The sequence below is a fragment of the Typopeltis vanoorti genome, chromosome 4 (assembly GCF_054136105.1).
Source record: "Typopeltis vanoorti isolate ZY-2024b chromosome 4, IOZ_Tvanoo_1.0, whole genome shotgun sequence".
In the NCBI taxonomy this organism is placed as follows: Eukaryota; Metazoa; Arthropoda; class Arachnida; order Uropygi; family Thelyphonidae; genus Typopeltis; species Typopeltis vanoorti.
Window position 1 is genome coordinate 47,000,472 of NC_143552.1, and position 15,117 is coordinate 47,015,588.

The 15,117-nt window shown below is 36.7% G+C and overlaps 1 protein-coding gene across 1 annotated transcript in view; it reads left to right on the plus strand.

The window, feature by feature from the left end:
- SMC3 (structural maintenance of chromosomes 3) overlaps positions 1 to 15,117 on the plus strand; it is a 450,203-nt gene that overhangs the window by 361,134 nt on the left and 73,952 nt on the right. The window contains exon 28 of the mRNA XM_090391130.1: positions 9,829 to 9,882. Within this exon, the coding sequence (XP_090247256.1) occupies positions 9,829 to 9,882 (54 nt within the window). The remainder of the gene's footprint in view (positions 1 to 9,828; positions 9,883 to 15,117) is intronic.

Here is a 15,117-nt window from a genome sequence, read left to right on the forward strand (position 1 = left end):
AATAACAGTATCAGAATAGAATTTTTCTAATTTTCTGGTATCTTTCCCTTTTCTAGGTATAGATTTATTAAGTTTGTGACATTGTGATTTATGTCGTTTCCTCCCCATTTAATTAATTCTATGCGAATTAGGTCTTTACCAGGACATTTTCCATTTTTCATTTGTTTTTATGCTTGTTTTATTTCATCTGAGGTGAATGGTGGGATGAATTCCATGTGTGATGGGGAAAGAGTTATTTATATTTTATTATTATGTCACAACTCCAGGGAGTCCAAAGACTCATCGAGGGAGAGTGTGCCAACAGCATCGAATGATCGATTCCTTCCAACTACTAACCACGCTCAAACTTGCTTAACTTGTTTCGACCAATCTACTGAAGAATCACTATAGAGTTCTTTATAAAATTCTCCTAGTCTGCTTAGGATTTGTTCCTGATTCCTTATTGGAGTTCCATTCTTATCTTTTATTACAGTTATTTGACTTTTACCAACTGATAAATGTTTTCTTAGTATTTTCATATTTTTATTGTTTTCGATTGTTTCTTTTATTTTTGTAGTGTTATAAGATCTTATTTCATTTCTCATCTTTTTCTTTATTGTTTTGCATAGTTCTACTTATTCTATTTTAGAAGTTAATTTTTGTCTTGTTTCTATCCTTCCATCTTCCTGTGACGCCTTGTTTGGACAACAGAAGACCATCTTCATCTATGTGTAAGGAATGAAGGAAGAAATATTCCTCTGAGAGCATCTCACCTCTGTACTTTCTGATACATTTCCCCCCACATGGGGTCCATTTTCTGTGCCTCCACAATAGTTGTAAGGTTGCTGTTTGTTGCTTTTGAATTCATTGGCTGCTGAAATTATTACTTCCATTAGGTTTTTGCTTATTTTATTTATGTCTTCTTCAAATATGTTTATTAAGTCTAGTTTTTGATTGAGTTTTTCTTCGTAATCCTTTTTGTTTTCAATATGTTTTAAGTCAAAACTTCTTGATTTTTTGTTGTTTAGCCATTTTATTCTTTCCAATTTGGGGTTTATTTTAATTTTGGCTCTCACCAGTCGATGGTCGTTACTGTTTTTACTTGATTTAGTACCGAGGTATCTTGGGCTATTTCTTTATTATTACACAGTATATAATCTATTTCATTTTTTATTTCTCCATTTGGACTTCTCCATGTCCATTTTCTTTTGGGGGCTTTCTTTTTACATTATGTATTCATAATACAAAGCTTGTTACTGATAGAGAATTCTGTAAGAGCCATTCCTGAGTTACTGCTGGTATCATATATGGATGGTCCTATTATGTCTATTTGGTGAGAGGGATGACCTACTTTGGCATTAAAATTGCCCATTACTATAGTAAAGTTTTGATAGCTTTTTTTTTTTTTTTTTTTTTTTTTTTTTTTTTTTTTTTTTTTTTGTCTAGAGTGTGCTGCAGTGAGTCATAAAATGCTTCTATCTCTTCATCAGTGTGGAAGAATGAGGTGGGAGCATATATTTGGATGATCCTGATTTTAAGTTTGGAGTTTAAGTGTGATTTCTGTTATTCTTTCATCTGTATAATTAAATTCTTCTTATAAGTTGTGTAATTGTTTTCTTAATTAGAAATCCTACTCCATATTTTCCTTTAGTTTTCCCATAATAGTATAAGTAGTCTCCATTTTTAGTTTTATTAAATGTTCATCCTGCCTGCAAACTTCACTTAAGCCTATGATGTTCCATTTAATATGTTTTAGTTCTTGCTGTAAGATGGTAAGGTCTTCCTCTTCTTTAAGTGTTCAACAATTAAATGTTCCTATATAGAGGAAAAGAGGATTGCACTGATTACTATTTATTTATGAATTCTTTGGGCTATTCGAGTATTGCTTCCCCATTGCGTAATGCTCTGGCCTCCATAAATGGTTTCAATCAGAGTAATCATATAGTCGGGGAAATTTAGTTACATCCAGTGTTTGGCCATGGGCTTTATAGCCTTTCTTTTTTCTTCTTGGCATTGTAGTGGAGGGGTTGTGGCCATATTTCCCATGCTGGCCACAAAACGTCTTGGGAGATGCATTTTATAGCTTTCTGCCAGCTCTTTGCTCAGTATCAACTTCGCCATTGCTCATTACAACACCATATTTCCTGGGGGGGGGGTCCACATGGAGGCATGATACTAAGACTTCCTGGTTATGGCCTTACGGACTTCACCGAAATATTGACACTGCCATATATATCAGTTCCATCAAGGTTTTTTGACCATGTTGTAGGTTGCCAGCCCACCACGGAAATCCATCCCAGGAAACATGGTGTTGTAATGAGCAATGGCGAAGTTGATACTGAGCAAAGGCTGGCAGAAAGCTATAAAATGCTTCTCTCAAGATATAACGTCTTGAGAGATGCATTTTATATTTATATATATATATATATATAATTATGATTGATTGATTTGTTGCATATTTTATCTGATTTTTGTGTTGTATATTTATAAATTTTATTAAATTTACAAGAAGAGTAAAATAAGGAAATTGGATGTCTTTGAGATTATTCATAATGTAGAGAATGGAATAAACAAACCACCACGTTTTAGCATCCCATTTCTGTTTTCTGCACATGATAAGTTAAAAAATGTTTCTGATATCAAAAGTAGTTCCTGAGCTTTGTTTTACAGTTGCAATATCTACATGCTGATTAGACATACTTCATATATACTTAAACAGTATTTCGAACCTACTAATACTAGTTCTGATATAATATGAAGCTTTCAAAGATTCTTTACCATTAGATCATGTATTAATTTGCTATCTTTGTGATTTTTAAGCAATTAATCTTATGTACAGACTGGTATTTCAAATATTTCATTTAAAGCATAGTAACAAATTTCTTTAATGGAAATTATTTTTTTTTTTGTTTGTCAGAGTTGCCTTCTTACCAGAGAATTCTGATACAAAAATTTTATTAAAAGAAATTATGATATCCTGGAGTTACTGATTGTTGTGATAAGCTGTTCTTCAGCCTAATCAGCTGTGAATACTCCATAATTTTTTTGTTAAATGATTAATAATTCATGCTGCTTAGTTTATAAGTAGAATCTGCTTAGATGCATGTGTACATGTGTGTGTGTGTGTGTGTGTGTGTGTGTGTGTGTGTGTGTGTGTGTGTGTGTGTGTGTAATGGTATAACTTTGAATATGATGCCTGAGACTACTGCAGTCTTTATTGACTTAACAGCAGCTTACAATACTGTTTGAAGGGAGGGACTCATATATAAATTTCTTAAGGTCATCCCATGTAAAATATTTGGTCATCTCCTAAACAACTTACTGGGTGATCGATATTTCAGAGTAGTCACTGGAGGAAGCATCAGTAAACAGAGAGTGCTTAAGAAAGGATTACCTCAGGGCTCAGTGCTCACACCACTGCTTTACATCGCAGATATTCATGAAACAGCCAGCAGGAAGTTTGTTTATGCAGATGATTTAGCTTTGGCGATCAGCAATAAGTTTATCAAAAGAAGTGAAGAAATATTGACAAATGATCTGTCAGCTTTATGGCAGTTCTATAAAAAATGGAGATTAACACCAAATTCTGGTAAAACCGAATGTTCTTGCTTTTACCTGAACAATAGTCTTGTAAATCAAAAACCAGAGATATATGTTGATGGAACATTAATTTCGTTTAATCCGACACCTAAATATCTGGGAATAACTCTGGATAGAACTCTGACATATAAACAGCATATGATTAATATCGCTGCTAAAATTCGCACCAGAAATAACATAGTTCAGATGCTTTGTGGTACTATATGGGGCTCAAGTGCCACAACTCTGTGGTGCACTGCAATGGGTCTAGTTTACAGTGCAGCAGAGTATGGTGCTCCTGTCTGGCTCAATAGTTACCATGTCAATAAAATAGATACTCAACTTAACTCCACTCTGTGTTTAATAACAGGTTGCATTAGGAGTACACCCTTGCAATGGCTCCCCCACTTTGAGCCATATTGCTCCTCCGGAACTGCGACGACAGGAAGCCTTGCTTCGTGAATATAAAAGAATTTTAAATAACCAAAATCTCCCAATACATGAATTTATTCCAGATGCTTTATCTAATAGACTAAAATCCAGAAGACCTACCATAAAAACTTCCCTTAATCTTCTTAGCCAGAATGACAGTATAGTGAGTAGGTGGAATGCGCTGTGATCCCAAGCAGTATCGTCTGAAGTTCGCAATCACATAAACATCTTCCAAAAACCATCTGGATTTGAACTGCCCAGGAATATATGGACGACGGCTAACAGGATTTGTACAGGCCATGGTGTATGTGGAGACTTACTTTCAAAATGGGGTAAGATACCAACTCCCCCACTGTCCCTGTGGAGCTGAGACCCAAACCATTTACCATATAGTACAGGAATGCGAGCTGACGGCATATCCAGATGACTTTAAGGATATCTTTGACCTATTCCCAGAGGCGATCAACTGGATCAAAAATTTAAATGTTAAAATATGACTAATCTTCTGTCTGATGGTGGGTGCAATCCTAGCTCGCCTCCTCGTGGTGCACCCTGGATATCGCTAAATGAGCTAGAGTGACCTTGGCAGCCAGTCTATCCATGGATCTCCTGGCTACTAACTACATGCAGCAATCAGAAGTGAAGAACCAACTGACTAGAAATCTCGGATCCCAAGTCCGAATCTGTCATCTTAACATTGAAGGAATTTGCAAATCAAAATGTGAATACCTTTCAAAATTCCTTCTTGACCAAAATATAGACATTGTACTCCTCCAGGAAACACATGCTGCTACTGAGGAAGATGTTAGATCTTGAATGAGGACTCTTTCAACAAAAGAATCATTCATTCAAGATTTAACAAGAAACACAATTCTGAGCTAGAAATACTTGTACTATTAATTAAGAAAGCAAAATATAAAAGAAAAATGTTAGAATTACCTTAGAAAGAAGCAAAATAAAGGAGAAAATTGTTTGTCTAAGTAGAATTATATTGTTTAAAGTTATTTATGTCAAAATTATACTCTATGTAAGAATGTATATCTAAGTGCAAATGAAGGTCCAAAGGTTGCCAGCTAGCCACCTACGATGATGTAACACCCGAAGCAAAAGGGTTCGGTGAAAAGAGCGCTCTTCAAGGAGCAGAAGTATAACGCAATTGCATAGGGGCAAATAGGAGAACGCAATGAGAGATCCTCTGATACGAAAAGAGGGCGCTACAAAGAAGAATAAAAGGCAAGTTCACGCGGTTTTAACCCCCGTTTTTTCTGTTCCTGTTTCTCGTGTGGACAAGCAGAGTGCTGACTGATCGACAGTGCCAGAAGTAATCTCCTTCCCGGTTGCTAGCTGAAGGAGTCGGGCATGCTATACATGAGCTGACGGGAGATATGAACCGTCAGCTCATGTATAGCATGCCCGAAAAGTGCAAGAAACGACCATTTGTGTCTATCAGCGTAACCTCTACATGGACGTGACTCGATAAAACAGAAAGACATCTGACTACAAAGGACGGATGAAAGAAGTACAATATCCTCTCAGGACACTGGTAATGTACAGAAATTTCCTTATTCGTGTAACAGTTAGTATTGGAGCAAGGAGAGAAGAACAGATTTCTAATTGAAAGGAAAGAGAACTTTTAAGTGACTTTTGTGCTCAGTAATGAGTTAATCTTATTGGACTAGTAGTCTGAAAGCCTGAGAGTATGTAACACTCAGTTGAATGTGAATTGATCTTTGTTAGCGAACTTTACTTAGAATTTTGAACTAATGTTTTATGATGAATGTATACTTATTTAACCTAGAGATGTAAATAATGTACTTGATAATTAGAATGTTCCTTATTGCTTAGCTAGTGAATTAGAATTTTGATATGACATACCTTTGATGTGTGGAAGTTTATTTGTATGCAATTTGATATTTAATAGACATGTTTTTTCTATGCAAACCTTAGTTTGTCTGAGCATGAGACTGATCTTACCGCTCACTAAAGTTTGAACCCGTGAATAAAGGGAAATTAAAGAAAGTTTAGAAAGTTTTCAGGCCAAGACTGCAATATTGAATTTTCTATAGACACTTAATACTTTAACAAGATTAGGTAATGCTTGAACTCTGGGAAGGTTTCTTTGTACAAGAATTCTTCTGTACTAGAACTCTGGAAGGCGCAACTATATCAAACAAATTTTGTCAGAGTTCCAAAAGGAGAAGCGGACCCATAGAGATAGGTTAGAGATTTCAAGCTTGGTAGGTACAACAGGGATTAGAATAACAGAAATAATGGAAAAGTAACAACGTAACCAAGACTTGTACAGAAGAGAGAGAATATACTGCTACCAGCTTGTAGTAGCAACTTACCACCATGCATATGGCATAGTTACATGTGCCCGCAACAACATTGAGCAGATCGAACTTGTTACTGCATTAAGTGATGATGATGTCACTTGATCATGACAAAGTTGGGTGAACTGACGCTTGCTAATGTCTACAAGCCACTAAACGTGCAATGGCATCAACAAGTCCTCCCTCTTTTGAGCCACCCAACTATATATGCAGGAGACTTCAATAGCCACCATGAGTTATGGAAGTATGCTCAGAATGGTGAATGTGGGATAGCTCTCGCCGACTGGGCTGAGACTTCTAATATCTACTTGGTCTTTGACGCTAAAGAACGTGGCACCTTCAGATCAGCAGCATGGAGAAGAGACTATAATTCTGACCTCTGCTTCATCACCTCTAACGACATGAAGAATGAACCTCTATCTGCTCAAAGAAGAGTTCTCGGTTCTCTCACAGCCAACACCGACCTGTCCTCCTTGAAGTGGGCATAAAATTACCTCTTGTCCAATCAAATCCCTGCCTGAGATGGAACCTTCGAAGAGCCGATTGGGAAAAATATGCCATTGACCTTGACAAGTGTGTTCGTTTCATACCTCTTGTAGGAGCTGTCATCTCTATAGCTAAAAAACATATCCCTAGGGGCTACAAAAAGGAGTATATATCCTTGGATGGAACAAACGGAGCAAACAGCTCTACGAGAAATTTATGGAGAGTGGTGATCTGGAAATTGCAGAAGATCTCCTCCATGACTTGGATGCAGCAAGACAACAATGCTGAATCGAAACAGTTGAGGGACTGGACCTCAGGCACTCCAGCAAGAAGGCCTGGAGCGTATTACGGAAGCTAGGAGGCTCTACAACGATGACTACTAAAAAAAAGACATGTTACACCAAACCAAGTTGCTAACCACATTACTAGAATCTCGAGATGCCAACATGATAAAAACCATACCATTAAAGTTAAAAGAGAAGCCAGAGACCTGAAGGCAAAACTACAAGATGAATCAGAATATGCAAGACCCTTCAGCAATGAGGAAATCAACAATGCACTAGTTGATATAAATACGGGAAAGGCCCCGGGGTTTGATGGAGTTCACATGGAATTTCCTATTCATGCTGGCAAAAATACCAAAAAATGGCTCGCCGATTTCTTCTCAGAAATAATGAACACCGGCGTGTTGCCAAAGGAATTTAAGAGAGGAATTTAACCCAGAAAATCAACTTACAACCCACAAAACTATCGTCCAATCTCACTACTAAGCTGCTCATATAAATTACTGGAAAGACTACTGTACAACCCCATAAGCAACACCATCCTTGAACATGTTCCGATAGAACAAGCAGGCTTTATGCCCAATCGCAGCTGTTGTGACAAGATTCTGGCTCTGACATCATACATTCAACTGCCGCATATGACACCATCTGGAGAGAGGGCATGCTGTATAAACTAATGAAAGTACTACTGTGCCGAAGAACAATACAGCTTATTAATAATATGCTCAGCAATAGATATTTCTGTGTTATCCTTGGAGAAAATATCAGTAATCAAAAGAAACTCAACAACGGCCTACCACAAGGCTCAGTACTGGCCCCTCTCTTATTTAACCTATACATAGCTGACTTACCAGATATAGCATCTAGAAAATTCTTCTATGTGGATGACATAGCGTTAGGCACCAGAAATAGAGAACTAAGACGGGCGGAGGAAACCCTCACAAATGACCTTGCTGCTATGCATAACTACTTTAAAAAATGGAGACTGCAACCAGAGTTTCTTTCTCTTTCTCGTAGAGCCAAAGTAAAACTGAAGTGTCAACATTCCATCTCAGTTCTACACCATAACAAATATACTAAATACCTTAGAGTTACACTTGATCGCACCTTATCATATAAGAAACATGCCGAAAACACCACTGGAAAAATTAGAACCAGAAATTATGTGGCACTTCTTGGGGTGCAGCAGCAACCACATTAAGAACATCTGCACTCAGATTGGTTTTTTTTGGTGGCAGAGTACTGCGCTCCTGTTTGGCTCAACAGCTGCCATACCAAACTAATTGACCGTCAGCTTAACACCACAATGCGACTTATCACTGGTACCATAAAAACAACTCCTATTTACTGTCTCCTAATGCTGAGTAACATAATACCACCAAACCTACGAAGACATGATGCTCTACTACGTGAATATGATAAAATACTCAGAAACACTGAATTGCTTATACACAGTGACATACTAGAGCTACAGCTCGACAGACTGAAATCAAGAAAGCCACCTCTCTATGAAGCTAAACACCTGAGAACGACCAACTACAACACCAAAGAACAATAGAAGTGAACGCGGAGCATAAATACCAATGCTCAACTCCAAACTTGGTTTGATAGGCATCGTCTCAACATCCCGGGTATGGAACTGAGCCGAAAGACTTGGACAACGCTGAACAGGATTTGCACCGGACATGGAAGATGTGCAAGCTCTCTCTACAAGTGGGGAAAAATTCCCTCACCGGAATGTGACTGCGGGCACCCGAATCAATCAATCCACCACATCTCTAAGTGCAGTCTTCGTGCATACACAGGCCAAAGAAACTACTTCCTGGAGGCGACATCACCTGTTATAGACTGGATCAGACAACTTGATATTAAACCTATAAGTGTTTTATTTGTTGAAAGTATAAGTGTTTTTGTTTTATTCTAGTTGTTTGTCACTTACTTTCTATATATTTATTTTGACTTATGTACCTATATAACTGCATGTAGATTGCCATACGCTAAATAAAAACTTTGTATAACTTCCCTGCCAGCTCTTTGGTGAAGTACATATAGCTCCTGTTATACTCAAGCAAGGTATTGTAAATGATTTTGTTTGGCTTTTTACGTGGTATGAGGGTGTAACTACCACTGTAATTTGCCATACAATATATCCAATGTAAGTAATCATGGATTGTGTGCCAAAGCATACCATCAATACTGCATAACAGTCCTGCATCTTACAAAGTCTCATTTTTTATTGTCCTCTAGCAGAGCCTGATTCAGCCAAATACAGCACATTGCTGGCAATTTCCTGTTAAAGAAATTTGTCAGAATTGCACTACTTAGCTTTGCTAGGTGTTTTACCATTATAATTCATGAGTTTAAATAATTCCCCATTAAACAAAATACTCAAATCTTTGTATTCATCAACTTTTTTGTAAGGACTGCCCATTCAACTTACATCCATCTGATATTATCTTTTTTACTAAATTGGATATATTGCATCTGTCTGTATTAAATTTTAAACCCCACTTCCCCATCCACTCTTTTTATGTAAGTTGTTACAATTAAATTTCAGTAGGTGTCACTATATGTAATAAATCTCAAAAGTAAGAAACCAGTAAATTACTGTGCTTTTATATGCTAGTAAACAAGATTCTTTTTACAATTTCACATTTTATGTTTCATTCAGATTATGCTTGTTGTTACCACCAATTTATGTGTTAATTTTAATTTTTTATTTTTATATTTTAAAGGAGTCACAGAGTATAGTCCCATCAGTTGAGCAGTTTACAGGTGTTGGAATCAGAGTAAGTAGATGAAGAATCCAATTTCTGTAATTAAGATTTTAGTTCTGTGCAAGCTAGTGGATTATATAAATTCCTGACTACTTTTAACTGTTATGCTTTGGTATTGGTGTATTTGCTCGCCAACTAATGGGACAATGGTTTGGAATGTGCAAATTCCTAATTCAGAAAAGAAAGATTGTCTGTCTTTGTTTCTAAATTCTATATGCATTTCAGTAATCACTGTCATGACATCATTCTACCTGCATCAGTATTTTTCAACTCAAAATCTGTTACATAATGTAAAGAAACATATGGAGTTTCCATCTAAGAAAAAAAAACAATTAAGCATAGTTAAAGATGAAATATTTAATTTCTGAACATTGATTGACAAAGGATATTTTTAGTTTTTATGTATTTTAGTATCACAAAACTTCTTCATTTTGTAAAAGGAAAGCATTCAGGATCTTAAATACAACTACACATACATCTGAAAGTTTATTTTTTCACTTGGTTAGAGAATAATAAAATTAGTTTAATCCTTTATCCAAGTGTGAGCAAACAAAGTTTGCGCCTGAAGTATCTTCAGGACTAGGGCACGATGATACAACACCAGGGCAACTCGTTGCAAAGGTGGAGAAAGCTACCAACACTCCTATCTCAGTATCTCCTATAATGCAAAACACATCTCCTTGCGGATATGTCTAATGTTATGCATTAAAGGAAGGGCCACTACCCAGACTAGTTTCGACCTTTATTGAGGTCTCTTCAGTGGGAGCCAGGCCCTAGTGGAAATACCAGGCAGAAGCATTAGCAGGACATCTCTACCTATCGGAGTTGCCAAATGGTGTGCCACCCTTTTTTAATAAATTACTCTGGATTTAGAGAAAGATGTTGAAAGTTTATTTTTTCACTTGGTTAGAGTATAATAAAATTAGTTTAATCCTTTATCCAAGTGTGAGCAAACAAAGTTTGCGCCTGAAGTATCTTCAGGACTAGGGCACGGTGATACAACACCAGGGCAACTCGTTGCAAAGGTGGAGAAAGCTACCAACACTCCTATCTCAGTATCTCCTATCCCTGGTGTTGTATCACCGTGCCCTAGTCCTGAAGATACTTCAGGCGCAAACTTTGTTTGCTCACACTTGGATAAAGGATTAAACTAATTTTATTATACTCTAACCAAGTGAAAAAATAAACTTTCAACATCTTTCTCTAAATCCAGAGTAATTTATTAAAAAAGGGTGGCACACCATTTGGCAACTCCGATAGGTAGAGATGTCCTGCTAATGCTTCTGCCTGGTATTTCCACTAGGGCCTGGCTCCCACTGAAGAGACCTCAATAAAGGTCGAAACTAGTCTGGGTAGTGGCCCTTCCTTTAATGCATAACATTAGACATATCCGCAAGGAGATGTGTTTTGCATTATAGGAGATACTGAGATAGGAGTGTTGGTAGCTTTCTCCACCTTTGCAACGAGTTGCCCTGGTGTTGTATCACCGTGCCCTAGTCCTGAAGATACTTCAGGCGCAAACTTTGTTTGCTCACACTTGGATAAAGGATTAAACTAATTTTATTATACTCTAACCAAGTGAAAAAATAAACTTTCAACATCTTTCTCTAAATCCAGAGTAATTTATTAAAAAAGGGTGGCACACCATTTGGCAACTCCGATAGGTAGAGATGTCCTGCTAATGCTTCTGCCTGGTATTTCCACTAGGGCCTGGCTCCCACTGAAGAGACCTCAATAAAGGTCGAAACTAGTCTGGGTAGTGGCCCTTCCTTTAATGCATAACATTAGACATATCCACAAGGAGATGTGTTTTGCATTATAGGAGATACTGAGATAGGAGTGTTGGTAGCTTTCTCCACCTTTGCAACGAGTTGCCCTGGTGTTGTATCACCGTGCCCTAGTCCTGAAGATACTTCAGGCGCAAACTTTGTTTGCTCACACTTGGATAAAGGATTAAACTAATTTTATTATTACACATACATCTGTATGTTGCAACAGTGCTATCTTGTTTAGATGCAGTAATATGTATACCAGATTTAAAATTTTAACACTATCAAGAACTTGGGTGGGGAGCATTAATATACTTGCAAATCACAATTTTCCAAATTTTGGGAATGGATAAATCATTGCTGCAAATTAATATTTAGACAATGTAATGAAACTTCAAGGGCTCACTTTAGTGAGTACGGGAGTGGCGAACCCGAGGTATCTGATGCTGGACCATACCTTACATGTAATATACATCTGTTATATTATCTATAGGATGGTCCCTACTCTTATTTCTTTCTATCCTTATCTTCTTTCTTGTTCCTTCCCCCCAATGCTATTAGAGTAATCAAGGGCTAGGGGTGATTCTTTCAATGTTTCTACTTTTTTCATCTCTTCATGCATAGAAGGCAACGGGAAACCACTATGCTTCTACTTTTTCCCTAGTTTGGATGAGCAGTAAAGATCAAAATGACGAGCGATGCACAGCTCAGGATGGGTCCCCTGGGTCCGGAACTGCGCAATTGGCTACCAGGGAGGTCACTTGTTCCCGTATGGATATGGACCAGATTGCATGTCAGTCATATGAATCTTCTTTACTAAAGCCTGCGGGAGGTGGAGAAGTGGAAGATGGAAAGTATTCATGTGGAAAAGGGGCTAAAGGTAATTTTCGCATTGGATCTTGGAACGTGAATACCTTACATCAAAAGAAACGAGTGGCAGGATGTGTGGAAAGCTACTGGCAAATCTCAGACAGAGTTTTAGTGGTAAAGTTGAAAGCAAAAACCAAGAAATATTCTACTTATCCAGATATATTTACCTACTTGTGATTATGAGGATGAGAAGGTAGAGGGAGTTTATGGCGATATAGAACAGGGCTTGAAATGTAAAGAAACAAAAGATATAATTATAATACAAGGCGATATGAATGCAAAAATCGGAAGAGGAATGGAGGAAGATATTGTTGGGATATTTGGATTGGGAGTGAGAAATGAAAGAGGAGATATGTTGTTGGATTTCTGTAGAAAGCATGATTTAGCAATTATGAACACTTGGTTTAAGAAACATCCAAGAAGATTGTACACATGGAAAGCCCCAGGGGAGGATATAAATAGTAGAAGAAATCAGATCGATTATATTTTGATAAACAAAAGATATAGAAACATTATAAAAGATGTGACAACATATCCAGGAGCAGACTGTGATACAGATCACATATCGTTGTCAACTAAGATAAGGATTAATCTAAAAAAGGTAACTACAGGGAAATGGAACAAATCATGGAACATGGAGCGGCTGAAGATACCAAGTATGGCGAATTCTCAAAGAAAGTAGAGGAGGAAATGAATGTGAGAAATATACAAGAAAATGATGATGCAAGTGAAAAATGGAAGATTCTGAAGGAAAGCATAATTACTGCTACAGAATTATATTTAGCTAAAAAAGAGGAGGAAAGAGAGAAAAAACCATGGATGACAGAAAATATTTTGAGGAAAATAACACAAAGAAGAACATTAGTTAATAGTAAAACAGAGGAGGAAAAAAAGCAGTATAAAGACTTGAGTAGGGAGATACAAAGAGAGATAAGAAGGAAAAAGGAAGAGTGGTTAGATGAAATAAGTAAAGATACAACAGCAAAGGCAGAAAGAAAGGACATAAAAGGTGTTTATAAAAACATTAATATGATGACAAGAAGGAGAAAGATGTTAAGGACTGGAGCAATCAAGAATGAAAGAGGTGAAATTCTGATAGAAAAAGAGAAGATATTACAGAGATGGGAAGAATATGTAAGTAAACTTTACGAAGACAGGGAAAGAGGAGAAAATCAAAGAAAAGAATATAGTGGGCAGAGACTGTGCATCATGAGGGAGGAATTGAATCTAGCAATTCAAAAGATGAAAGATGGAAAATCCCCTGGAATAGATGGTATACAGATAGAACTTATAAGGAATATAGGTGAAAAAGGTATGGAAGTGTTATGGCAAATTATTAACGGAATTTATGAAGGACAAGAATTACCAGAGGAGTTTAGAAGATCAATTTTTATCCCCATTCCAAAAAAGACGGGAGTTTTAGACTGTAACAATTTTAGAATGATATATAACTCACACAGCAAAAATTCTGGTGCAAATTATTTTAGAGAGAATTAGGAATAAGATAGATAAAGAAATGAACGAGGAACAGTTTGGATTCAGAACCAACAGAGGAACTAGAGAGGCTATAACTTGTCTAAGAATTATTGGGGAGAAAACACTAAACCATGGTGGAAAGTTGTTTTTGGGATTTCTAGATTTTGAAAAGGCATTTGATACAGTGAAACATGAAAGGCTTTTTGACATTCTAGACAATACTGATATTGACTCTTATGATTTGGAAATTTTAAAGAGATTATATTGGTCACAAATAGCGTCAGTGTGTGTAAATGGAGAGGAAACAGGAGAATTCCCGGTGGAGAGAGGAGTCAGACAAGGATGCAAGTTATCACCATTATTGTTTAACTTTTATAGTGAACAAATGTTTAGAGAGGCACTTGAGGATGTAGAAGAAGGAATAAAAATAAACAGAAGAATCATTAATAACTTAAGATATGCAGATGATGTAGTAGTGATGGCAGAAAGTGAAAATGGGTTACAACAAATTATTCAAAGAATTGAAAACTCTTGTAAAGAGTTTTCAATTCTTTGAATAATATTTTGAATAATTTTGAATAAAGACTAAGAATTAACACAAAAAAGACCAAGATAATGATAATGGGTAGAAAAATAGGAGATAATGTAAAAATAAGATGTGGAGGAAAGATTTTAGAAGTGGAAAGATTTCAATATTTAGGTAGCTGGATCTCAGAGAAAGGAACTTCAGAGTTGGACATTAGAAATAGAATAGGCAAAGCTAAATCGGCATTTATGGAAATGAAGAGAATTTTAATAAACAAGAACACTAAAATAGGCGTTAGAATTGGAATAGTTAAAGCAACAGTTTGGAGTATTGCAAGTTATGGAAGTGAGTCATGGACACTAAGAAAGAGAGATATGGAAAGAATTAATGCATTGGAAATGTGGTGTTATGGAAAGATGGAAAAGATTAGCTATACAGAAAGAATATCAAATCAAGAAGTTTTAAGATGAGTTGGGATGGAAAGAACACTGTTAAAGAATATTATGCAAAGAAAGACTAGATTTGCAGGACATCTTCTGAGAGGTTCTTCGGAACACCTGACAAGAACTATATTACAAGGGAAAGGGGGAAGAGAAGACGTGGAAG